Source organism: Alnus glutinosa, chromosome 1 (assembly GCF_958979055.1).
Source record: "Alnus glutinosa chromosome 1, dhAlnGlut1.1, whole genome shotgun sequence".
NCBI classification, from domain to species: domain Eukaryota; kingdom Viridiplantae; phylum Streptophyta; class Magnoliopsida; order Fagales; family Betulaceae; genus Alnus; species Alnus glutinosa.
In genome coordinates, this window is record NC_084886.1 from 32,663,359 (window position 1) to 32,691,271 (window position 27,913).

General features: G+C 37.3%; 2 protein-coding genes across 2 annotated transcripts in view; one reads left to right on the top strand and one right to left on the bottom strand.

Annotated features, from left to right (window-relative positions):
* Positions 1-621, top strand: LOC133859091 (protein FAR1-RELATED SEQUENCE 2-like). Its single transcript, XM_062294407.1, has one exon. The coding sequence runs from the start codon at positions 1-3 to the stop codon at positions 619-621; it is 621 nt and encodes a 206-aa protein (XP_062150391.1).
* Positions 622-11,946: 11,325 nt separating this feature from the next.
* Positions 11,947-27,913, bottom strand: part of LOC133878598 (endonuclease III homolog 1, chloroplastic) — a 51,407-nt gene continuing 35,440 nt past the window's right edge. The window contains exons 5-11 of the mRNA XM_062317168.1: positions 25,584-25,702; positions 20,836-20,902; positions 16,111-16,202; positions 15,880-16,017; positions 15,699-15,803; positions 14,885-14,968; positions 11,947-12,373 (exon numbers count right to left, since the gene is read on the bottom strand). Coding sequence (XP_062173152.1) covers positions 12,236-12,373; positions 14,885-14,968; positions 15,699-15,803; positions 15,880-16,017; positions 16,111-16,202; positions 20,836-20,902; positions 25,584-25,702 — 743 coding nt within the window. The 3' untranslated portion in view covers positions 11,947-12,235. The remainder of the gene's footprint in view (positions 12,374-14,884; positions 14,969-15,698; positions 15,804-15,879; positions 16,018-16,110; positions 16,203-20,835; positions 20,903-25,583; positions 25,703-27,913) is intronic.

Below are 27,913 nucleotides of genomic sequence, written 5' to 3' on the forward strand. Positions count from 1 at the left end.
ATGTCTTGTAATAACCATCATCTCAAAAGTGAAGGTGTGATTTCTACCTATGAAGTGAAGGAATACGTTGTCGTTGGAAGCCACATGGTAGAAAAAATATTTCTTGTTTATTTGAATAAAGATGAATTTGAAGTGAAGTGCACCTGTGCATTGTTCAAATTAAGAGGCATCTTATGCAGGCATTCTATTTCTGTGTTAGTGACAAAGAAAGTGTACTATCTGCCACCAAAATATTTTATTGATAGATGGAGGAAGGATATAAAGCGAGAAAACTCTATGATTAAGAGTAGTTTTGATGCTTGTGGTGATAATCCTAATGTTAAAATACATGACAAGATGAGAAGGACTTTTGAAGAATTGGTACCGCTCACATCAGAAAACATGGAACATTGCATGGATGTGATGAAAAATATTGATAAGTTAACAGAGAAATATCGTGCCTTAAAGCTTGTGCCCAATCACTCTTCCCATCACGCTCCAGTTGCTGTCTCATCTTCGAGCTGTAATGAAGTCGTTAAAGATAATAAAAAGGTGCTTAGTCCTATTAAGGTTAAGCGTAAAGGAAAGCTACGGTCAAAGCGAAAGGTGCCTGTTATAGAAACAGTGGCCAAGAAGAAATGAAAAAAACAGGTTCGTACATTTTTTTCTCCTTATACTTACAAACACGCGTGCTTCCCCTCATAGATTTCTATTGCATTTGCTTTTCGTTTGAAACACTTTCATATAATTCATTTATTAATTATAGACCTCCAAAGCAACGAAAGATCAAGACACCACATGTCAAACTTCATTGCCTTCTACAGCTCACGATCAACGCGGTCATATAATTCATTTTCAGGTGATTATTTGATGCTTCATGTACTTAGTTGTATCTGTTTGATAGAAGTTGTTGAATTGAAAAGTAATTTATGGGTTTATAGTTATTTGATATTTCACGTACTTATGCAGGATTTCATGGTTTCATCATTGACAATGGCTCAACCTTTGGGTGGTCACCATGAAACTGTTCTTTTTCATGTATAATTTGATTTATTTTGTTTATCTTTTAATTCATTTTGCAAACATTCCATTTATTTGTTTTCTATGTTAGGATTTCTTATTTGTACAATTTTCTCACAAACCATGGAATTTCTCATATGTGTATTAGGTGAATTTACTGGTTGATCCAACAAAGGAGTTGTCCATATTGGTAAGCCAACACAAATATGAAGAGGCTTTCAGTATAGCCATGCATCAATGTGATGCATCACTTGTGAACTGGCTATGCTTGAAGATGAAGTTGTCTATATTATATTATGTTAGTTATTGAAATTCATTTATTTTAGAAGTATGTTTATTGAAGTTGATATTTTCAGGTTGATCTACGATGGGTTTTGACTGTGGATTCTCTCCCTTTGAGCCAAGTAGTGTTGCTCCACCTATTGCGACAATTAACCTTTTGTGTCAATAACTCAGCCCAAAAATTTGCTTGAATGACAGATGTTGCTAATGCCATAATCCCAACTGACCTGGCGATTGCAATGCATGTGCGGCTCATCTATAATGAAGTATATGGCATACTCTACCATCAACGTACCTTGCCCACAATTATTTTTGCAGAGCTTTCAAGTATCCAATGTTTAATGAATGTCATTGCTCTCATATTGGGAAATCATGTATGATTTTTGTAGAAGGTGATTAGGTTCCTTGAAAGAAATTTTGAGTTTTGGTTATCAAATAGTTTTTTGTTCTTTAACATTCTCTTTATTGTGTATATGAAGAATTATATGTAGTTTTTTGTATGAACGAAATTGGGGGTAGAAATTTTTATGTAAAGCTCAAGTTAGAAGTTTGGAGATGTATGAATAGTTATGTAAAATTTTGTGAAGAAAGGACTAAGTAGACCTCAATAAACTTATACAGGTACTTTTTTTTTTTTGCTTATGACCAAAAGTCATCGAGTTGCATAATATTTTTTTTTTTTTTTTTTTGTATTTGGATTTTTGAATATGAGATGAATCTACAAATTAAAAAAATGATAGATGAGTTGGCAACATGTGTTGGTTTCTCGTGTAATATGTGCATCCATATAATTTTGTTATGAAGTACGAACTCCTGGGTGAAGACATACTATATATTCTGTTAGAAACAATTTGAATGATCGATTTGGTCAAGATAACCAAAAATTATATTATCATAGTTGTAGTCTGTACATTTGAGTAGTTTGTAATCGAGTACAATAAGTAACTTCACATTTGAATTTACAATTCAAGATATAACAACTAGAAGATAATTCACTAAACTCAAATTCACTTTATTCTTGATTGAATTATCCAAATGACCACAAAACCGATATATTACATCACATGATCAAGCAAGTTTCCATTGTTTATAGAAAAGATGACAGCATTGCCTCATCCGAAGTTCCACAAAGATCAACACATTAATTCCAACTTGTAGGTAGGATGGCCTTTCTCTGTGCTTGGTGACTTGGGACATTGGAAGACTGGCATGAGCTTTGAAAAATTGAATCGCCTCATAGAGTTCATCACAAACAAGTCCCAGTCCATAACCATTGACCTGCCATCTGATAGGTTAATTGTAATGAGTAGGACAAGAGTAAAGTTACAAACAACTCTTTTACTATCATAAATTATTCAAATACACAGTTCGGAAAGCTAGAATCGTTATAAAACAAATGGAAGTTGCGAACTTAAGGAATTATCCATTACGAAGAAGTTGAAGACCAAAATTCTCTTTGGCATAGTGTCCTAAATTAACATGAGTAAAAGCCATGATTTCTTTTCATATCAATTTTGATTTGATTTTTTCCTCATTTCAAAGATTGTTGGGTCATCACACATTCTTTGTACAGAGATCTTTAATGTCAAAAACACGTTTCTTTTTAAGGTTTTTAGTTTTCTGAAACTAAAACATCCACCTATTGTGTAAACCACAGTCATTTTCTCAAATAACCTATTTATGCCAGCCCAGGAGAAACTGCTTTAACCCCACCAAAACCAAAGCACTCCTTAGACCCATAATGGTGCTCAACTTCATTAAACTTTCAACCACAAAATACCCACATCAATATTAACAGCTCAGCTTGATGCAAGCAATCAAATTCAGAAAAGCACAATATACAAAACATATCCATAAAACAAATTCAGGTAAGCAATAAATGATTTGTTCCTACATAGACCACACTGCACAAAAGAACCCATAATCCCAGCCAATACTTGCATTCATCCTTTTAATTGACATATATACACTTGCACACACATGCACACAAGTAGCTAAACAGACATAAAATGTCAAATCAAGATAAAAAAGAGTTTTAAGCAAAAAATAAACATTTCACTAAACCTTCCTGCAGGGAAAAATATATAATCAAATTCAATTAAATACAATTCTCTGCGTACAACCCATGACAAATTCAGTGGAAATAAAGCATGAGGCATGAACCAACACAGTAGTAAAAATAACATAAAATACCTTGCACTAGTTGCACGACTGAAAATGATAACATCAACACCTAATCGCATAGTACTAGTCTTAAATCCATTACCATCTGGAAACACAAACTTGTTGTTCAGTTCCAAAAGTTGAAAAACATAAAAAGATATATAACAGGTCTGCCAAACCCCACTTCTCATTGAAATGCCCATCCAACAATCAGCTTATATTTTCCAAAATAAAACCCAAAAAAAATATAAAGACATACTGTACCAAAACTAATATATTTTATGTTTCTTCTTTTTTTTTTTCCCCCTCTCAAACCAAATCAGAACCTAGCAAAAATTTCAAACAATATTATTCAAAAATTTCACTAATTTCATTGAGAGAAAGAGAGTTACCAGCTGTGGAGACAGCACCGGTAGAGAAGAGAACATCGGCGGAGAGAGACAGAACGGAGGCGAGATCTTGAACATGGAGAAACATTAAACCAAAACTTCACCTACCGCATTATACCCATAAAAATGCCAGAGAGAGAGAGAGAGCAGAGAGTACTAGTTTTTATTTCGCTGGAGACAGATCCAACTACCCAAAGCTGCCGGAGACATGAACACGCCGGCTAGAGAGAGTGCACCGTGAGATGCCGAGGACACGAACACGCCGACAAGAGAGAGGGGTTCGACCGGCCGTATGTTCCAGAGAGAGAGAGTGAGTAAGAGAGAGCATTGCGAAAGGGGGGAAGTGACCAATAAAACGCCCTATAGAGAGAGATTTTGATACCTGGGTGGAGGAAGAAGGCCTTACAAAGTCAGAGGCCGCCGGAGATAGACGGCCGCCAAAGTCGTCGGAGAACGAAAACGCCGACAAGAGAGAGAGAGAGAGAGAGAGAGAGAGAGAGAGAGAGAGCGCACCGTGATAGGGGGAAAATTGTTTGAAATGATCGATTTTTTCCCCCCTTTTATCTCGTTCAGGGTTTTTTTTTTTTTTCAAAAAAAAAAAAAAAATACCTGCCACGTCAACAGAGTTGGGGGAAAGTTGTGGGGAGGTAGTACACGAATCATTTCTCCATATTATAACCCACTGGTCAGTATCCCCAAGCTACCGATAGCTCCTAAAATAAAATAAAATTTTAAAAAAATAGATGTCCTCCCAAACCAATAAAAAGACAAAAATAACCTTAAAATTGTTCAATAAAACAAAAATATCCTGATAAATAGGCTTAACAATTTTTGACATGACCCGTGAACCCGGCACGAACACGACACGATAGGGTTTGGATTTGGGGTAATCGAGCTCAGGTCATAATGGGGTCAACCCATTATGACATGGTTATAATCGTGTATGGGTTGACCCGCTAACACGATTATAACTCGTTTGTTTAAAAAATAATAATAATAATTAAAAAAAAAACCGAAACAAACCTAGCGGCCGCATCTTTTCTTTTCATTTTTCACTTTCTTTCACGCCTCCTCTCCTTTAGCCATTTCAGTGGTTTCATGACTCCTCCGATCCTCAGACCCTGAGCGAACGTCATCCCACTCATCGATCGAGTGCTGGTTGAACGCCCTCTTGATGGCCTCGCTGAGATGGTTGAAGAAGTAGCCCGAAACCCAAGTTCGATCCGATCAGTCGCCTTATGCATCTTGTTCCTTCGATTTGTCTTGTTGCTATGGATCTTCTTCGACGATGTCAAGCTCGTCAATTTTGTCTTCGAAAGTGGAAACGTCGTCGTCTTGGGCATCAGAGAGGAAGGGGTTGGAATCCACGTTGTTTCATGAGTTGGTGAAGTAATGGTGGTGGTGAGGCTGAGATGGGGCGTGAGAGAGGCACGTGTACAAGACAGAGACTGAGAGGAGGAGCAGTGCTAAGGTGAAGACAAAGACGAAGAGTCGAAGACGAAGAGTCGAAGACGATCCTTCTTCTTCTTCGAACGATTCGGATGAAGTCACGAAGCTTCTTCACTCTTCAGTTCTTCTTCTTCTTCGCAATGGGTTACCCGGGTCGTGTTTGGGTAACTCGGTTAACAATAGGGTCATGTTCGGGTTTAAATATTCAACCTGATTATTAATCGGGTTGGGTTTGTGTTGGACCCGATTATGTAATCGGGTCAGTTGGGTTGACACGAACCCAACCTGTGAATCCGAATTGCCAAGCCTACTTATAAACTTTAAAAAATAATAAAACTTTTGAGAAAATGAAAATAAAACGAAAAAAAAAAAAATGAAAACTGGTTTTTTAATTTCTTTTCATTTTTATTTTTTTTTTTGGTTAGTTTTTAGTTTTGGGTTAAATGACTTAGAGGTACCTATAGTTAGGCCATAAATCAAATCCCCGCCTCGGTTTCAAAAAATGTCGCATGTAGTACCTAGCGTTAGGCCCTAATCCTAGTTGGTACTTTCGGCAGTCCTCAGTCCATTTTTTTAACGGACCTTATTGCCGATGATAATTTTACTCTTCATACATTCACAAACGCCATATTAGTACGTATGTTACTTATATATGTAAGGCTCCACTTTTTTGTGTGTTGATGCTCAAAGAATGCTTATAGTCCATTCAACAACATATGTAACGTCTAATATTTTGCATGTATTTAATTTTAGTACAGATATCCATAGTAATTTCCACGTGAGTGATGTTGGGGGTCCCAATGATATTTGGCTAGTCCCCACAGGGAAAAGGTTGTTGTGGACTTCAATAAGTTGTGGCAGCCCACGGCCACAAGCGGGATGAAATTCCGAAGGCTTGGGTGGAAGTATATCAAAAGCGGAAAGTTTGTGGGTATAAGCGACCCAAACTGGAAGGGGATGCCAAATCAAAATAAAGAAGATATCTGGACCACGATAATGGTATCTAGAACAAGTTATTAATTTTGTTACTTATTTATTGTTTGGAACATTACGACACCACTTTATTAATTATTTTTGTCCTTGTTTGTAGAACAAATTCTACATCCCGCCTGATCAACTGATAGAAGAGATCAAACGGGTATCCTTCATGTACTTTGGAAAAAAGAGAAAAGATTTCAAGTGTAGGGTCAAAAAATCTCTTCAAATTAAGGAATGTGATACTCGCGAATCCATTGTATAGTCGATGCCAAACATCGAAATTTTCAATGCTGAGAACATCGAATGCAGTATCTTCGACAAATGGTTGACACCGAAAGATAAGGTAATAGGAACAAATGTCACGTAAATATTGTATGTCTTAAAAGTACAAACAATGTATGATCGACCATGTTAATACCATAAATTTGTGTAGGCGAGAGGGCAGAAAAGACAGGCAATATAGTGCAATGCACAAGTTTCTTCACACCTCTAGGTCGAAGAGCTACATCAGAGTTGCCAAAAAGCTCGTATGTTCCCTGATTTTAAGACTATACTTTTTAATTTAATAGATTCGAGACACAAATTTAGGTCCATTAAACATTTTTCGTTATTAAAAGACAATTATGACAACCAAAACAAAATAATAATGATAACTTATTTGGTGTTTTGGCTTCTTTTTTTTTTTTTGCCAAAAAAAAAAAAACTTTTTGAGATCTAAGGGGCATGCATAATTAGCATTTCATGATCATTTCTATTAGGGGTAATTACCTTTTTCCCCCATGAACTATTAACTTTTGCGCTAATCCCCTACGACTTACCAATTCGACCAAAATAGAGCATCCAACTACCAAAGTTACAAGTTTTTTCCCATTCCGTTAGTCAGAGGGGTTAAATTCGACGGTCAACGCCTGATGTGACCGTCACATACCTTTTTACAATTTTTTCTTCATATTTTACCCTCATCTTCGTTGTCAATTTTATGGGGGCATGTTGGAAGATGGTGGTAGTTCATGGAGAAAAAAGGTAATTACCCCAAAGTTTATGCCAACAATTTTTTTCTTTTTTCTTCTTATAAGTACACGCCAACAATTCTTTCAACAATTCAAATCAATTTCTTCCTATTTTTTTCTTAAAAGGTTTAAGTTTACGGAATTTAAACTTTTAAAGTTAAATTCTTCTTTTAAATATATATATGAGTGATGCATGCTTCACCAAAACCAATTCAAAGAAATTCCAAAACACCTTTCCATTTATGGTGCAGACAAAAAAGCCTTACGGTGTCCAGAAATTTGTGTTCTGCCTTACATAATAATGCTAGTGTTGTTTGAGAAACAATAACATTATCCACCTGCCATGGTGTTGGATGATAAAAGTGGTAGTACCAGTTGTAAAGAGACTACATGCATTATGTATTAGTTGACAGTTACATGAAAATTTCCATTCCAGAATCAAACACTCAAAGGAAAGTTACAAGCAACAGTTACTTGATAGGAATAGAAGGATCTAAAATAATATTTCCAAATAAAAAACTGAACTCAATTCAACTTGACTCAATTAATCTCAATTGTCAGAGATACATTTTGTTAACAAGAACCAAAAATAAAATAAAATAGTTCTCTCAACTCCAAATTGTAATTTGTAGCAACTAACTCAGAATAATAAACAACTTCTTGAACTGTCTATAGTGCAAAACTTTCAAGTGGCCCAAGCTGTAGTATGGCCCTCTTGAACACTTCCTGAGAATAATAAACAACAAATGGCATAAATATATATTGACAAAGAAACCAAGATTACGAAAGTAGAGCAACAGCAGCAGCAACAACAGAACAATAACAACAAAGATGAAAAACTAGTTATGATAGTTAATTTTGTGACCTTAGTGTTCCGCATTGGATAAGTAGAATCTAAAAGATTAATTCCAAAGTGCTATAAGTAGCAAAAATTTAAACATTTTAGAACTGAATCATACATATAAAGCAATAGATATCCTGCATATTTGAGAATTCAGCTATTGTGACAACACAAAACGAGAATTCAGCTACAAAGATATAATATTTTCAGCAAATTCATTCAAATCAAGAATTATGTATATTAATTTAGAGAAAATTCTATCAAACCACCTTAATCATTTCAATTTTGAATCCAACAATGACATCCCTAAGTCCCCAACAATGACTATCATTAAACCCATAATCCTTCATCTAACAAATATAGATCCAAACTATGCAATCAACCCTTAGCTACAAAAATTCAAGATCTGGGTAACACCACAAAATGCTGACCTTTTCCCACAGACTCCAAAATTTTTGATAAGAACTTAATGGGTTAGAAAGAAAAATGTAATCCAATAACATTGGAGCACATCTCCATGAATTGAGAAAGGAGAAGGCTCAAGCATAAATGATTCTTAACTTGTTTTACGTACAGATAAAATCCTGGAAACCATTTCCTCTGAAAACAGGTTCCCAACAATATTAAATATTTAAAAAAATTTAGGACATCCTTAAGCGAATAGTATCAGATCAGTGTCATGAAAATTGACGAATTCAAATAGCTATGTGAAGAAAAAGATGCAATTATGCTCAACTAGAAAAACGTAACTGGAACCAATCCTGATTTAAATTCACAACAATAACAAAAATGAAATTCTCTTCAAAAGTTGCTCAAACCCAATAAATTTAGCTAGAAATGCAGTAATATAAACAGAATTCAACATCATAAGCAAACCGAGCAGAGCAAGTCCATCCACAATAGAATTAATTCCCCCCCCCCCCCCCCCCCCTCTTAAAAACTTTAAACGTTCATACATCATGAATTTCAATGATTGTACGTTAAATACTTCACAGAAATATGACTAATTTTGCCCTACAAGACGCTACCATCCAAATTCTACATATAACAGGTGCGAATCTGAAGCTCAATTTAACTTCTGCACTAGAACGTCTTTATGAAGAATTAAGATCCAGCAACAACCCAAAAGGAGCTTAAAAACCACAACAATCAGATAAAAGGCACTACTAAAAGAAAATTGTTAGCATTCGAGTAGGCATAGAAAATGAACTTTAGATTGGAAAAAGACGTACCTTCTTTTATGCTTTGCCTTTGTTTTGTAGTGCAAACATCTTTGAAGAAAATGTGGCTATGGAAGCAAAAAGAGGAAAAAAGAAGAAGGAAGAGAAGTATGTTCAGCTAGCAATGTACAGACATAAATGGAGACAAAAAGCAACGAAAATTACCAGATCAAGCTCATAATCAATGCCACACACTTTCAAAGCAGGTTTCACAAAGCCCAGAAAAGATCAAGCCCTATATTTCGAGCCACCAACAATTCCTCATACTCCATACACTCAATCCCTCTACCTTCAATCTAGATCCAAATTCCCGAAACTGAATACTAAGAGTCAGAGTTGTTGATAGAAGCATAAGGATAGGATGGTTATAATACCATGGGGTGTAGAACTCGACGACGATGAAGTCGTGCATTCTAACAGTTTCAAAGAAGTTCGAGTGGTCCAAGGTGAGCATGAACTCCTTCGATTCCGAATCCTAGGCACCGATCCTTGTTAGAGACGACGCGGAGAGACACACAACGAACACCACAAAGCAAATCAAAACCCTAGACGCCATTCTCGCAATTCAATCTCTGTGTTTGTGGTTTTTTGGTTCTCTATGTGTGTGAGTTTGAGGAAATTTTATACTGTTTGAGAGTAGAGAGAGAACGAGATATGGTGTTCACTTATTAAAAAAAAAAAAAAATTGTTAGCGTAAATTCTAATTCTTTAGGGTAATTAACTTTTTCCTCCATGAACTACCACCCTTTTCCAACATGCCCCCATGAACTAACAACGAAGATGATGGTAAAATAGGAAGAAAAAAATCGTAAAACGGCATGTGACGGTCACGTGAGGCGTTGACTGTCGGATTTAACCCCTCTGACTGACGGAAGGGGAGAAAACCTGTAACTTTGATAGTTGAATGCTGTATTTTGATCGAATTGGTAGTTCATAGAAGATTATCGCAAAAGTTGATAGTTCATAGGGAAAAAATATAATTACCCCTTTCTATTATTAATTCAGTTGAAATGTTGACAGAGGTCTTGAATTCAAATTTGACCTAATTAAACTCGGATCTCAAATCTATCAAATTGAAAATCCGGTGCTTAAAGTCAAATGGCCAAAGAACAAGGAGGTTTTGAACAGATTTTCCATATTTATAAAAAGAGTTAGAAATTAATGTAGGCAATGGAGCTGTCAGGTTGAGGATGTCACATGTATTTATCCTTAAATTTGGTGCGCACAAAGCATATAACCGATACAATACACTTATTATCCCAAATAATCTAGTTATATTTTTCAAAATTTGAAGGGATTATAACATAATATCATTAAGTAAAAGAGGTAGTAACCTTAAGGTGCAAAGGCAAATGGTATGAATTTGAGCTAATTTGGGTTGTTCTTTGAGCTAGGGGTGTACATGTGTATATCCACACGGTTATTTGTGATATTCACAACCGCTTCTATAAAATGAAAATATCGTTTTTAGATATCTGTATTCGTATTCATATCATTGTTTACTATCCGCATTTGCGCGGTTATTACTCGCTATCCGCATATAGGTAATGCGTCTATTTATATGCTTTTAAAAATAGTTTTGACCGATTTTTTGTCTTTTGGGCTTGTTTTGAAATATAATACAACACCACAAATATGTAGAACCGAGAAAAATAAAAATAAAAATGAATACGACCTCAAAATATTCATGGTAATCAATGCTTACAAGAAGCAACCTTATGTTTTTTAATCCATGCTTCAATGAGCATAACAATCCAGCAACAAACATAAAATAAAAAAAATAAATAAATAAAAACATACTTAAAAAATAAAAATTTACAAATCCAACGTAAAAAAAAAAAAAAAAAAAAATTTACAAATTCATAACATAAAAACATAAATTGTCTAAATATTACACATTCATAAATAGAATATATAAAAAATATTTGAAAAAACTTCATTTATAACCCTCGATTTTTCATCACTTTTGCAAAAAGGTACCTAAACTTTAAAAAAGTGTCAATTTACTAATTTAGGGTATCCATTTTTTTATTTTTATTTTTCTTCAATTTCAACCCTCTGTTAGAATTTTTCATTAAATCCTATTAAAATTTTCAAAATACACATGTTTATTTTAAAAAAAAATTATAAAAAAGTTTCAAATATTCAGGCACGAGTATTTTTGTAAATTCTGTTAAATTCTTACCAACACCTAAATCCTAGTAATTTTTTTTCTAAAAAAAATAGAGGTATTTTGAGAATTTTACAAGATTTAACAGAAAATTCTAATGGAATATTGTAATTGAAAAAAAAAAAAAAAAAAAAAAAAAAAAAAAAAAAAAAAAACCAAAACAAAAAGAAAGATGAGTCCTAAATTGATACTTTTTAAAGTTTTGGTACTTTTTTGCAAAAGTAATAAAAAATTATGAATTATAAGTGAAGTTCTCACAAATATATATTAGATATAAAGGACATGCAAATGCGTTTATTATCCGCATCTGCACGCCCTAAAGCCGCCATCCACACTTGCAAATAGTAATTTTTACTATTTGCTATCCTCATGTGCAAATAGCAAATAGGGGTGGAGCATGTACAGCGACACCCGTTTTGGGTATGTCCTTGAGCATTACCCATCAAAATCCCCAAAGAGGTATTCCCACTTCAATCAAATCAAATGACCTTTTTGTTAAAAATTATTTTGTCTGAAGACTCTTTACTTCCGCTGCGCTAGGACATAACCATCGGTAAGAGTATACAAATCTGCATTTCCCCCATTCCCTTTCGCAATATACAAAGGCGAACCATCTTCCTCCTAAATTACATCAACGGTCTCTGTCTATCTAATATCTATGATACTCAAAAAAAAAGAAGCCTTTAGAGGATTGCAATGTCCACAAAAGTGGGGGAAGATGAGAATCAAAGTGATCAAAGCTTTTTTGACCTGGATGATGATGATGATGATGGGCTCGAGGTCTCCTTGAAGGCAGATGGGCAGAACTCACTTACACTGCATATTCCACAGTTGGGTCTGAGGGGAGTACAAACCGTCTGTCCAAATCCTACCTGATTAAATACAAATCACAACCAAAAAAATGCATTCAATAATAATGTTAATAAAAATTACAGTTTTGGTGTAAAATATTTCTCAAAAACTGTTTGCCCTACTTTCTTGTGATTGATGCAAGGGAAAATCGTTTACAAAAAAACTTTCATTGGAGAACAGAAAATTATACATTGTTGAAGGGTATACACCATAGACAACACTTTCCAAACGTGGACCCCATCCAAAACACTTATCAACTTTTCATTGCATCAAAACCCAATCCAACCCTACAAGGCTGAAAAAGGTATTCCAAAGGGCACTAGCCATCTCATAATGGAATAAAATATGACCCATTGACTCCCCACTTGTCTTACACATACAACACCATTCAACCACAATGAGATGCAACTTTCTAAAGGTTATCCACGGTTAGGATCTTCCCCAAGACAGCCAACCAATCAAAAAATAGTACTCTCAAAGGAGCTTTATTCCGCCAAATACTCTTCCAAGGGAAGGGAGTGTTATCATGGGGTACAAGGACATTTTAGTAAGATCTAACATCAAACAACCCTCTTGGAAGGTACCCAACAAATCTTGTCTTCGCCACCTCGTCTCAATCCGAGGGAGTACAACAAATTAAAGAACGGGGTAAAGAGATTCATCTCTCAATCATGAACTGCTCTGAGAAAGTTAACATTCCACTGATGAGAGTCGCTCCAAAGCACCAAATTGATTGCCACATAGGCATCCTTACATCAAGCTAAATTGAACAAATTCGGAAAAGCTACCTTAACACAACATATCATGCATGAATCTAATATTAGAACTATCACTGACCTCAAATCTAGAATGACTATAGAAATCCCCCAAACTGCTCCTGATATTCTTCCATAGCTCCTCCCAAACAACCTGTGAACCTCATTAGAACACCATCCACCCCACGCGCTACCATATTTAGCATCCACTACCACCCTCCGCAAAGCTTCTCTCTCATAAACATAGCGTCGAAGCCACCTACCCAAAAGAGCTTGATTGAACAAAAGTAAATTATGGACACCCAACCCTCTTGAGATCGATAAACAAACCTTAGACTAGCAAACCAAATGGAATTTGAACTCTTCACCGATACCACCCCACAGAAAGTCCCACTACAACTTCTCTATGCAGTTGGCAACCCCAACTAGGAGATGAAAGAGAGACAAGAAGTAGGTAGGCAAGTTAGATAAAGTACTTTTAATCAAGGTAACCCTTACATCCTTAGACAAATACATCATCTTCCATTTAACCAAACGACGTTCTATCTTCTCAATAATGTCATCTCATATAGATTTAGCTTTAAATAAAGCCCCTAGCGAAAGGCCCAAGTATGTCATCGGAAAAGAAGAAATCCTGCAACCCAAGATGCTGGCCAGAACTTCCACATTAATGATATTGCCAAAGGCAACCAACTCTGATTTAACCAGATTAATCGTCAAACCTGAAACCGCTACAAAGCATAAGAACAAGCATTGTAAGTTACAAAGATGATCTGGATTTTCCCCACAAAAAATCAAAGTATCATTAGCAAACAAAATGTGGGAAATGTAGAAGGCACCAACATGCCTAGATCCCACTAAAAAACCTGATAATAGGGCCCCTTTCGTTAAAGCAAAAATCATTCCACTTAACACCTCTATAACATTAACACATAGAAAGGGGGACAAAGCGTCACCTTGTCTCAGGCCACAAGAACTACTAAGGAAATCTGTCGAAGTGCCGTTCACCAAAAATAGAAAAGTAAACCGAGGAAGTACAATGCGCTATCCCAATACCGCATCTCCTCGGCATATACAACAAAAATTCCCAGTTAACATAGTCAAAAAAAGCCTTTTCAATATCCAACTTGCACAACACACTTGACTCCTCAGGTTCTAATCCTACTATCAAGGCACTCATTGGCAATGAGAACATAGACTAGAATCTGCCTACCCCTTATGAAAGCATTTTGAGGCTTGGAAATGATCCTTTCCACTACCATTTTCAACCTGTTAGCTAGGACTTCGAAAACAATTTTGTAAAATCCACCCACCAAGCTAATAGGTCGAAAGTTCTTAATATCAAGGGCCCAAGGTTTCTTTGGAATAAGAGTAATGAAGGTTGCATTGAAGCTTCCATCTCACATTCCTTCACTATGAGACATATTTTCACTGCTTCCTTCATTTACCATGCTTGTGAGTCACTAAAACATCTAAAGTGCAATAGTTTGTTGCTATATGTTAAAGCAAAGACCCAGCAATCAGCTATAGCTTCAGTTGCAGTGTTTTACAATTTAGCAACAGAAAGACAAACTGATTCATAAAAAAAGGGCGTTTATGAATTTGCCAGTGCTCAACTAAATATATGCACACACTATTTAGTTAAAAATACCAAAGATACATATTTAAAGTTAGCATATATATATATATGTGTGTGTATGCGCGCGTGCGTGCGCATTCGCATGTACATTTTTTTATTTTTTTCTTTTTAGGTCAGAATAAGTGAGCTACACTTACCAAAAGAGGGTTAATTGGAACCCATTCTTCCTTCGGAAGCCATAGTTGCAACACCTTTCTTGTTTCCTCAGGTGTTGAAGTTTTCTAGCAAATACAATAAGGATTAGCAACTGATTCTATGCCAATGGAGAACTTTAAAAGACCATCATGATGATTTTGGGAAGGTAAATTATTATTAATAGAAAAAAAAAAAAGCAGCAAAATTTGAACTTAAGATATATATACATCACACACACAAACACACACACAAGTATCCTATTCAAGGGACTCTCTCTTGAAGCTCTTCACATATTAGTTTTTGTTTCACGCCCTTCCAGAAAGAGAAGAGAATAAAGTAGAAATATGACTAAATGAAGGACAGAAAGATTTTAAAAAAAGAAGATGCAGAACTAGGCTAAGAAAAAAAAAACTTCAATGTACCATGGACCACTGGACTGGTAATTCCCCACATTCACTAGTTACCCAAAAGAAAAAGAAAAATCAACTCCAACTGTTCTAGAGTTCATAACTTATAAAGTTCCCCCATTCGCTGCCCATTGTCGCTGCCATCTCCCTCCCTCCCTCCCTCTCCAAGGTAATTGCCAAAAATTGGTTAATGCACGCTATGAGTGGGTCCCAATTCCATGATAACATCTTCCACCCTATTCTTATGAGGGAAGGAGTTGCAAATTGATCAAGTTCTCAACAGCAATTTTTTATTTTTATTTTTTGACAAGTCTCATCGGAAACAATTTGATGAGCAAGGGCAAATTTCCAGCATGTGGAAATTAATTTTCAAGAATCTACCAAAGTTGAAAATAGCAATAAGAAGTACCTGTTTTGTGCCTGGCCTTGACACCCATCCAAGCCTATTACAAATGCGGTGCACATGAGTATCTACACAAATCCCTTGAACATTATTCCATCCAACATTCATAACCTAAGCACCAAATACCACAACTTTGAGATGCTAAGGAAACACTATTGACTTAAACAATAATGCAATCAAGCCCTACCAAATGAGCCATCTTAGGGCCTATCCCTGGAAGTAAGAGTAGTTCCTCCAATGAGCTAGGAATGTCTCCATCAAACTTCATGAGACAAATTTTTGCAATTTTCTTCAAGTTAGTAGCTTTTCTTGTATAAAATCCAACCTAAAAATTTGAAGAAATAAATAGTTAGATAAATAAATATAGAAAAAGAGAAGTTATAGAAGTTTCATAAACTATAGCAGAAAACTGTCATACAGGGTAAATCAAGCTTTTGATAGTTGCTTCATCGGCTTTGTCAATGGCATCAGCAGTAAGCAGACCATTTTGAAGCAGACGCTGAATTGCTCCTGCAGTCCTAAAACCTTTGTGAGTGAAGTTTGAAGGGCATCAATGGAAAAGCAGAACAAGATTTGGAGCAACTATTGAATACAGTATATATGGAGCACAATGCCATGTACATGTTTTTGGAAAGCTAGTTTAGTGCATAGGAAGCTACCAAGTAACTTTAAACAGTCCCAATTACAAATTCAAAAAGTTACATAGGGAAATATTTTTTTTAAAAAAATCAATACACTAGTTGAATGACTGCCCAATGATGATTGTATATGGCCACAAGCTCCTTTTTATATTTTGTACAATACCTTTAACCACTTGTTCATTTTTATTACAATATAGATTCTTCCATACTTTTCCAAGTAAAACCTGGAAATCTACAGTTTATGGTAGCAAAATATTTCATCAATTACATAATTAGCAATCTGGTCAATGCTGATCAATTATTTGTATAAAATCCAAGTAACATCTAAAATGTATATTATATAACTTAAGAAAAGAATGGAAGAATCTAGAAGAAAAAGAAGGTTTCAATTATTTTGAATTATCACCAAACAAAGGGTGCTCGATCAAGGAGGACTTTGTTAAATGCTCTAATGGTTGAAATTGATTTTTAGACTGCCATATAGTCGAAGAGGTTTTGTGTGGAGAAAACTGTTTTTCTGCAGAGGAGAAACCTACCAGTGGTAGAACAGTAGAGCACAAGGGGAAGCTTGAGTGACAACCTTGAAGCTTTTCAAAATATTACAACGCCTCTTAGGGCTGTCAAATGACCAAATAGTTCATGAAAAGCACAAAGTTAACCCACTGGAAACTAGCTTCTTAACTAATTGACCAGGAGTCAGCCTGAGTTCTAATAGTGTCTAAAGTCAATTAGATCAAATGGTTTTGGATCACTCAACCACAGCAGACAATTTAAATAAGTTCAACAAGCAATAAAGCTTTGAGAAATACAGCAAAGAATCAAGTTAGCAGTTGATAAAGTAACTGAAGAAAGAGTTCCAGCACTCATGGCCTTCGATTGACAATAATCTACTCGTGACAAGTTGCGAAAATTAATTGGCAAATCTTGGAGGGTAGCACAAAAACCATTCCAAGCTCAAAACTGTAGAAGGATGTGTCACTTAAATGTGTTGGGGTCTGTTGAAAACATACATTATGAAGACACCTTAAGGTTTCCATTTAGAAGGACAAAAATCTTGTAATTTTTTTTTTTTTTTTTGATAAGTAAAAAATTCATTAAAAAGCGCAGAGGGGCGCAACCCTAGTACACATGAAGTATACATAAGTGCCCCTAATCAGAGGAAAAAAACGAACAAAAAAGTAAAAAATCAGCAAACGACATACTACCCGGGCTATGCGCCGACACCCAAAGATATAACATATGAATCACATTTACAGAGAGCCCCAACCAGTATCTCCACATCCTCAAAAAGCCTAAAATTTCTCTCGCGCCACAAGCCCCACAAAACACATAAAGGAACCTACTTACAAATACTGTTAACAGTACCACGACCTAACAAAGTACCCCACCCACTCAATAAATCCAAGGCACTACTAGGCATAACCCACTCCACCCCGAACAATCTATAAAAAGAACTCCAAACAACCCGAATCACGTTACAATGAAGAAGAAGGTGATCAACGGATTCCCCATGCTTCTTACACATAACACACCACTCTACCACCACAATACCACGCCTACGTAAATTGTCATGAGTTAAAATCTTTCCTAAAGTCGCAGTCCAAACAAAGAACGCCACCCGCTTCAGAGCTTTAACATGCCATATACCCTTCCAAGGAAAAGAAGCCGTCTCGTGACAAATTAAAGCTTTATAGAAAGCCTTCACTTCAAAATTCCTCCTCTTAGAAAGACTCCACACCACCCTATCAACCTCTCCATGCTGAACCCGAATAGAGTATAACAGTTCATAGAAGGACATCACCATCTCCACCTCCCAATCCTGAGCATAACGCGTAAAGAAAACATTCCAATGAGCCACGCCTCCTACCACCGACAAGTTATCCACCACCCAAGCATCAGGAGAACGCACAATAGTGTACAAAGCTAGATAACAAAGCTTGAGAGGCCTATCCCCACACCAAACATCATGCCAAAAGCGAATATGAGACCCATCACCCACCTCAAAACGCAAATACTTGGCAACATTATCCCACCCCCTTCGAATAAACTTCCAAACACTGACGCCGTAAGGCCCCGTCACCGGGAGTGAACACCAACCTCCCCTCACACTCCCATACTTCACCTCAATCACCGATCTCCACAAAGAATTGCGCTCCTGAGAAAACCTCCAAACCCATTTCCCCAATAAGGCTTGATTAAAATTAATAACATTGCGAACTCCCAGTCCACCAGCCTCGATTGGAGTACAAACTCGATGCCAATTTACTAAATGCAATTTAGTCTCATCCCCCATACCACTCCACAGAAACTCCCTTTGGAGCCGCTCCAGTTTCTTAGCTACACTCACAGGAATAGGGAACAGAGATAAATAATAAGTAGGAATGCTAGAGAGAGTACTGTGAATCAACGTCACCCTACCACCCTTGGATAACAAATAAAAAGGAAAAATTACATAATCACTCCAAGTTTATGGTATTTATTGAGTTTGTCTCCAATTCCATTATCAAATCAATCCTTCCATCTAATTTCATACAGATTATGTCACTTTTTTTCTCACGGAGTCGGTATAAAATTACAAATATACCCTTCTTGAAAAAAAAATTACAAAAAAAATCAAGGGTGGCTCATGGCATCCCTATGTGAGCGGGTGGTGGCTTATGGCCACCCCCATTGGCAAAGAGATGGCTCATGGCCACCTTGACAGACATAGGGGAAGGAATGCAACTCACCCTAGACACAGATGGCTCACAAACACTACCGCACTGAAAGGGTGGCTCACGGCCACGCCCCGCTAACACAGAGCCACCCTCACTAACAAGGGGGTGGCTCATGGCCACCTCCTAACAGAAGGGGTGGCCATGAGCACCACCCCCATTAACAAAAGGGTGGCCACGAGCAAAGTTTTTTTATTTTTTATTTTATTTTTAAAAAAAAAAAAAAATCTTCTTTTTTAAAATTATATTTGTAATTGTTTATACTAACTCTGTAAAAAAAATGACGAAATGAGAGGATCGACTTGATAATAGGGATAAACCCAAGGAATTAAAAGATAAAAATAAAAACTCATCGAGTGATTTGATAAAGGCCTAAGACTTATTGAGTAATTCAATATTTTTTTCTTTAAAAAAATTAATGGTATGTTGACTCATTCCTATTTGGAAATGCCTATTTCCCTGATAAGACTTCATTCTCCTAACAAAATGATTTTTCCATATGGATTTTTAACACTCCAAGGCTAATCTTGTGAAGTCTTTTGAATCATGTTGTTGGACTATATTTATTTATGTTTTATGTTTATGTTATTGTCTTCTGTGAAGGCATTATGCACTTGCACCATGAGACGCTAATAGGAGAATCCTAATTTCTGGGTCTCACTTGCTCACAAGCTACCTCCTCTTGTTTTTTCTTTTTTTCTTCTCTATTATCTCTCTTTCTTTTTTTCTATTATACTATTCAACTTGGTATCAAAGCAATCGAATCCCAGAAAAAATAAACAAGAATTTTTTTCTTTGCATCGTACAGCCACCGATGTCAGCGTTGGCGAGGAGCCCAAGGCTAAGTTCAGAAGCACATGGGCGTTCTTTCTGTGTCCTAAAGATGGTCGATGAGCGGAGGTTAATGGTGTTCACGGTTGTGCTTGCAAATTCAGCAACCATGGTTTTTTGGGTTGTTTCAGATCAGTGTGGGCACTCGATTTTGCTTATTAAGGGTGTGAAAAGTGTTCATCGGTTTGGTTTGGGGTATTCTTTGAGAAGAATCCTGGTTTCCCAGCGACTAGATACTGCAGTGAAAAAAGGTGACTAAACAACAGGTCATTTTCACCTGGGCAGAAACGACAGACCATTTAGATGCATCAAACAGCAAGTCGTATTGCAAAGGGAAAAACAAAAGTTTATTCTGACAAGGGGAAAGCGACAGGTGAGTTGACCTAATTGACAGGTCGTTTTAGGTGATTAAAAAAACAGAGATGTCCTGTTTTTTCATCAATCACAAGGTTATATTTCATTGAAGTGGAGATAAGACAGCTGACGAAGTTAATCCAAAGTGTTTGCTCAATTACAAGTTTCCCTCAGATTAAATTGAGACAAGCTTCAAGAGTTCAAAACTTGGCTCAGCTAGCTTGTGCCGTCCACTCTCCTGACCAGTCTAGACCAGAAAACTTAATTGTGCATTTCTATTTTCCTTAGTTTGCCCTCATAACTTGGTACTGTAAGGGGGCTGAGGTGGTCTTCATTGCATCCTTACTTCTCCAAAAGGACAGCTCATTACTTGATCTTTTTGTTTGTGTTTGTGTCTGTGTGCGTGTGAATGTATTGCACTCATGATTAGAAAGCTAATAATAATAGTCAACAGCATTCATGTAGAGAGTGCATTGTCCTGATAATCTACCACTGATTGTAACTACAACGTGCAACATACCACAAATATGAATTCCTGGTAAGAACACAGGGAAACAACCTATCAAAACATAACAATAAATATTTTACAGTGCAAGCACTTGCCATGAGTAACATTATCCTTGGTTTGACTTGACAAAAGCGAAGATACTAAGACAGCAAATCTTCTCTCCTGATAGAGGAAAAATTTGAATAATTAGTGTAACCATGCTATGCTTCATGCATGAAGTAGAAACAACATGGAATGATAAAGCAATGATACTGGAAAAAGTTGGAAAGTATATAAGCATATTAAGGTGATGCAGCCTGCTACGCCCAACTCAAAGCCAGGTCTGTCAAAGACCATTTGACTGCTAGTCCAAGAGTCAACTGGTGCTTCTATTGAATCAAATTTGGAAAGGTTAAAGTTCAGAGTAGTGAGTCTTCTAGTAATGTTACTTTTCATATCTCGGAATTCAAATGGTCTCTTTCTTGGGCATCAAGTGAAATTTATTGGAATAAAGTAATGTCCTGTTTCAGCATATCATTTCAAATTTTAATTGTCTTCTATAGTGAAAAATATTTGGAGGAAGAGCTAAAAGAATTTCACTCAAAATGAAAGAAAATATTATTTACCTAAAGGTAACCACCCAGGGCAATAAGATGAAAGGCATCCCAAAGGAAAGCAATAAGGAAGCAGAAGTCATCAGAAGTACCTCTTGCAGCAAGATAATTGCCACAAAAGTTTACAGATCCCAAAGAAAAACACAAAGATCAATCTAATGCAGCTCCCAACACATCATAAAGTCTTCAAAGAGCACGAATTTCATCTTCTGTCCATGTAATGGCATTAGGCATCACTGTATAGTCCAATTTTTTTGACACTCAAAAGGTTTTCTAAAACCCAACGCAGCTCCTAACTCCGCTTTTCCCACTAAAATATAAACATTAGACAAGCAACATGAATGTGTAATCTCTATCTTTCTTGACAAAATGGATTAGATTTTATCTTTTTCCTACTTTCACTATCAGGCAAGCAGTTAAATGTGAAATTTCCAGTATATGATTTATCATAAAATTACTTAAAAACAAATTACATAGCCATTACTTCAATGATGCTGTTAGTAGAAGAGAATGTATGAAAGGAGGAGCTTTTTTTCTATATTCAGCCCTATGCTATTCATTCCGTATATATCGGAGAAGGATTACAATAGAATGAGGATTATTCTTGAGAATGACAGCTGGTACTAGAACACCTATTCTGGACACCTCATCTAAGTTTTCTTCTAGAAATTACATAATGCATTCTAACACTCCCCCCTCAAGCTGGAGCATATATGTCATATAAGCCCAGCTTGGAACAGATAAATTCTAACTGACTCTTACAAAATGACTTTGTGAAGGTATCAACGAATCATGTGATCATTCGAATCATAATGAACTGTCTCATTCGAATCATGGGATATTTGGGATTTTGTTACGTGGAATCGAAGTCTTTTGAGTTTCAGCCTGAGGTTAGCAGGGGTGTTCGGTTGCCCGAGAGGAGTAGAGGCATTTTTCAGGCGGTAATTCTGGGATGGCTGAGCGTGTTCTAGTTGGTGCAAGCGCTGAAGGTGGTCATCAAGGGTGAAGATATCAGAGAGAATTGGAGGACTTACCGCCAAGGGAGCACATCGTATGTGGTGCAGCGACGGGGAAACAAATATGGACACTTCATTGAGCTATCGGAATATGGAGGGGGAGGGAGGTGAAGCTTCGTTATCATCCCATAGGGTAGAGACGGGAAGGGATGGGGGGATTGCTGGGTTCAGATGCAGCGGTTGAAAGGACATTATGAAAAGCAACGAGAAGAAGGGAAAAAGATGGGAAAGCAACCTGTGGTACAACTGGCAGTGATGGGGATGCGTCAAGAAGGGCGATCGTATGCATCAGCGTTAGAAGGGAGGATGGCCGGCGTTGACATCAAAATACAAAGAGAGTCAGTTTGGGCAATTCTGGGTCTCGAACAGAAGCAATAATGGCAAGCCCACAATCGTTGGCCGGAGATTTGGGATGGGGAGGTTGGAGATTCCCCTTACCCTTTGAGTGTTCTTCCTCCCAACATGGCATTGGATTGGGAGGTGGATAGTATTGAGGATGAGGATCCGTCCTTAGAGATTCTGGATGCCTTTAAAGAGGACTTTCTTCAGGAAGTTAAGGTTGCGCGCCCGCAACCAAAGGCAGGAGGGAGATTTTCAATTTAATAAGATCCATCAACTACGGTGATGCAAGTGCACCCACTCGACATAAGAAAGGCATGGCTCACGTGCGGTAGCGGGGAATGCTTCTTGAGGGTTTGTTGAGTTTTTTTTTTTGTGGGCTGCTTTGGTTGTTCTTGTATAAACTTCATTTGCACTTAGGAGTGCCTTACGCTTTTTTAATAAAACTTTATTTCTTATAGTCATATCCTGTTTGTTAGCCCTGACAGTTTGATAATAAAGTAATAGCAAAAATACATTTAAGCCCCCCCCCCCCCCCCCCCCCAAAAAAAAAAAAAAGAAAAAGAAAAAAAGGTATCGCCACTTCTGCATTTGAACCTCCCAATGTCAAAAAGTGATATTCGACCCCCCACAAACTACCGAACTGTGACAAGTTAGCCCTGCCATTAAGTTTTTGTCTTTTCAAATGGAATGTCAATCACATGCGTCGCAAGTGACTTTTAACCACTTAAACTCCCAAAAATGCTCACAGTGCTAGGTGTTAATAAAAAATTAAAAAAAAAAAAAAAAAAAAAACTAAAAAAATGGTTAAATACAAAATAAAGTAAAAACAAAAAGAGAAAATAAAAAAGGAAATAAAAAAAAAATTGAGGGTCGCTCGACCACATCCTATGGCCAGCTTGAAGGTTGTTCGGCCACCCCCAAATGGTTAAATGGGGGTGGTTTTGACCACCCCTTGGCTAGTTGAGGATGGTTTGTCACCCCCAGTATGGCCAAATGGGAGTGACTGAACCAACCCCAATGGCCATAGGGGTGTTTCGACCACCCCCAAGCCAACCATAAGGGGGTGGTCAAGCCACCCCCAATTTTTTTTTTTTTCGTTTATTTTTTTTTGTATTAAACCCCATTTTTCGTATTTTAAACACTTTACCCCGCCCCTGAGGGTATTTTTGAGAGTTTAGGTGGTAAAAAGTCAGGTGCAACAAAAGTGACTGACATTCCTTCCAAAAAGACAAAAAAAAACTTTACAAATGAGCAACTTGTCACAATTTGGTAGTTTATGGGGGTCGAATATCACTTTTTGAACTTTTGAGGCTAAAATGCAAAAGTGGTGATACTTTTGGGAGGTTAAATGTATTTTCGCCTAAACTAATTCATGATGGCTGGAAAAACACATACTTTCTACAAAGATAGGTAGAAAATAAATTCGGTCCAATTAAAAAAGGAAGTTACACCTAAACCTAAGCAATGAGAGGGTGTTAATTTTCTCTCAATGGCCAAATTTGGAGGAGTTGGAAGAAAACTGGGTTGTATATGTCTTAGTGGGCAGTAATCCTAAGCAATGGGATCGGGTTCTCTCTCATGCCGAATTTGCTTATAACTGATCAAGGAACAGGTCAATGAAGATAAGTCTATTTGAGATTGTTTATGGGCAAAATCCTAACACCGTTTTAGATCTGGTTCCCTTGCCATTGAAGGCTCATGTAAGCTGTAAAGCTGGAGAAATGGCGGAACACATGAAGCATATTCATGAAACCGTCCAAAAACATATAGAAGACAGCAACCAAAAGTACAAGGAACGAGTAGACAAGGGCCGAAGACGCGTAGTTTTTAAAGTTGGTGACAATATGTGGGTTGTTTTAACTCAAGATCCAACAAGTGAATACAATAAGTTGAATGCGAGAAAAATTGGTCCTTGTAAAGTGTTAGAGAGAATTAATGACAATGCCTATAGGTTGAAGCTTCCTAGTCATATTAAAACCCCTGACATTTTTTTTGATAAGTATGACATTTTCAATGTATGACACTTGATTCCATACCATGGAGATTCTACAAGCAAGGATGATGCTAACTCGGGGACAAGTTCTCCCTCACCTGGAGGGACTGATGCAAAGCATATGGAATAGGACTTTTCACAAACACTTACTCATCTCAAGAGGAAAACTAAAAGGAAGCCTAGACATCTATAAGTTTCATTATATGATCAATCTAGGTTGATTTGAGTTGTTGTTTTGTGTCTTGAATTTAAGTATGTTTGAGCTTTCCTTAAGTTTTTAAATTTTTATGTAACAAGTCATGTGACCACTAACAAGTCTTGTAACTTTTTAATTTAGGCATGTGACCACTGCAAGACAAATTTAGAACCGTCAGATTAGATTTGAATTAGTGGTTGTGATCGCATCTTAGCTAGGGCAGCAACTTATTGTCTTATATAAGATTTTTCTGCAGTTGTAACATCAGCATTTTTCTAGAGAATTGAATGAACTTTCAGCCAACGTTTGTGGCTTTTCTCTCCCTTTAGCTTAGGGATTGAGTTTCGGTGTTCTTGCTAATAGCATGAACTAGCTCTCTGATTTCCCTTCTTAAACTCTTTTTTTGTTCTCATTCATACATGGAATTGCATCATTTAACTTCTTAGTTTCACCATTTTTATTTCTTTTTAATTTTTTTTTTTTCTCTTCACCACAGCTCTCCCAATAAATTGGAATATTCCTGATATATGAACTTCAAAGGTATTTTGTCAATCTCAATGCCTACAATTTCTGAAGTTGAAATCTGATCTCATAGTTAGAGAATGTATCGACAGCCGATAAAGAGATAATGATGATAACTTAAGGTATATCTATCTGCTCTTTTCACTTTCTCCGCCCGTTACCAGGAAAGAGACAATTATACCTTAGGAGGAAGAGAATTGCCAGCTTTCTCACAGCCCATCGTGTCTACTGGTGCATCCTCAGCAGACCTAATTTTGCGAATCCCTTCAAGGACTTTTTCCCAGTTGGGAGGTGGTTTACCTGTATTAAACGAAATGTGTCACTTGACCCATCCAGGTAAGCAGCAATAAAAATATATTTCACCTTAAAAGCAAGATTCCGTTTCTTTGTAATATGTGATATTCCCATCAAAATGGGAGATGATACAACATACTCACCCTTTCATACAGTTAGGGTTAGGTTATGAGGGACAAAATCTAAGATCCTCATTCTACTTACATGCTCAACCTGCATTCCATGAGATTTTATGCAGCCCATAGATTGACTAGTATGAATGGTGAAGGCCACTTAAATTCATTAAAATAGTCCAATATTACAAGCACCAGCAGGTATCGAAACCCATGATACAAGAAAGGCACTCTTAAAGAACTTCCTTATTCAACTGATTGTAGCAGTATAAATTACAGTTTTTGGCTGTTAACTACAATATTGTCAATGCTCAACATTCAATAATATGATTTAGACAACATGCTTCATCTGAAGAAAGCAAGGCAAAAGAGAGGGCATTTTAATTTTTTTTTTTTTTTTTTTTTTTTTTACAAGATACAAATGGAACAACCAATTTAGGTGTAAAACCGTGTAATGAGGCTCAATAGGCAAATTTTTAACAGATGGCTACTCTAACTATTCTCCATCTCTAAATACCTAGCATGCTTCAATATAAGAAGTGAAAACTTCTTTGTCTTCTGCTTCTCATTATGGATAAGACAAAAAAAAAAAAAAAAAGTACAAGGGGAAAAGTACACATACCCCTCTTAAACTACCACCCAATTGTCAATATCCCCCTAAAGTACCAATTGTGTCAATGTCCCCCCTAAACTACAAAAAAAAAAAAAAAAAAAAAAAAAAAAAAAAAAAAAAACTCTCTCGCCTCTCTTCACTCTCTCACCTCTCTTCCTCTCTCCACCCTAGCGGTGGCGCATTGAGGCACGTCACGCTAGGGCTTTGTTTCTTCCAACGGTGCTTTCATCGAAGTTTTCATCGGTGCTTTTCTGGGGTCAGTTTTCTTCGTTTTCATTATCAGGCTAGAGTTTTCATCAAAGTTCTTTTGTCTTCTCCGACAGGCTGTCTCGCGAGTATGTCGCCGTGGTGTTTTCTTTTTTAGGCTTCTCAATTAAAGTAGAGATGGAGTGTCGCTTCTCTATGGCAAAGCTTTCTCCTTTTCGGTGAAGGCAGATGTGTCTGAGATTCGCTTGGAGGAGAGGAAGGGGTTTTGTGGTTTTATTTTTCTGGGTCTCCAGTGTTCTATGTGGTTGTTGGCCACAATAGAGGAGGCGTTGAAGGAAGCAGTGAAGAAGGATTTTGTCACGTCCTACCGTGAAGATGTGAAAGCCTTGATGATTCGTGGGGGTGGTAATAAGGCCGGTCGTTACCTTGAGGTGGTTGCCTACGTTGAAGGGTGATCATAAAGGGGTTATTTGGCTCCCTGAAGGCCGTGAAGGATGGGATTGGTCTTGAGCTGCCGGTGAGTTACGGAAGATGCTTACTTTTCTCGAATCAAAGGCTCGGTAGCTGGTTTCTGAGGCGCTTCTCCATCCTTTGCGGAAGTGGTTCGAGGGGAAGTTGTTTTTCCTATCAAGCATCCTGGGCTGTGGGTTTTTTTAGTGCTACGTGGGTTGGATCTGCTTTCGGAGGCATGGTGTAGGGTTGTCGAAGGCGGGAGAATGGCGGGGAATTGCTATGCTTTGGAGGAGTAGCTGCCCAGGTCGAGGAAGAAGAAGAGGAACCAAGTCTGCTTCCATGGTGGCGGCAAGGCTAGGAAGAAGAAGCTAGGGCTTTCTCGTTTGTGGAAGAGGCTTCTAGAGTGGCTTTGGGCTGCTTTGGACCGGGTTTCAGCTTCCGGGTTCAAGTGTGCTAGGCTGGGTCTGAAGCCCAAACATGGCAGCCAAGCTGGGCCTAAGCCCATGGTGAAGAAAAATTCTGCAGGCTTTAGGTCTTCTTCAGTGGACTCTGATCTTGGTCTTCTGGGTATTTCTGCCGGTTCGGAACCCAGTTCAGTTCCTGCTCAGCTTGAGACGTCTCCGGTGGCCTTCCTGTCCGTCTCCGGGGACTCTGCAATTCGGTAGTTGGGGTCTTCTCAGAAGTTTGTGAGTCCTATTGATTCTAGGTTCTCTTCCCCCCCCCCCAGGGTCACCAGAGTTGCGGTCTTCGGCGCCTCTGGTAACTTCTACCAGGTCCAAGGGGACTTCTCCGGCATCGATAAGTAATGTTGTTGGGTCTTTTTCTTTGGGT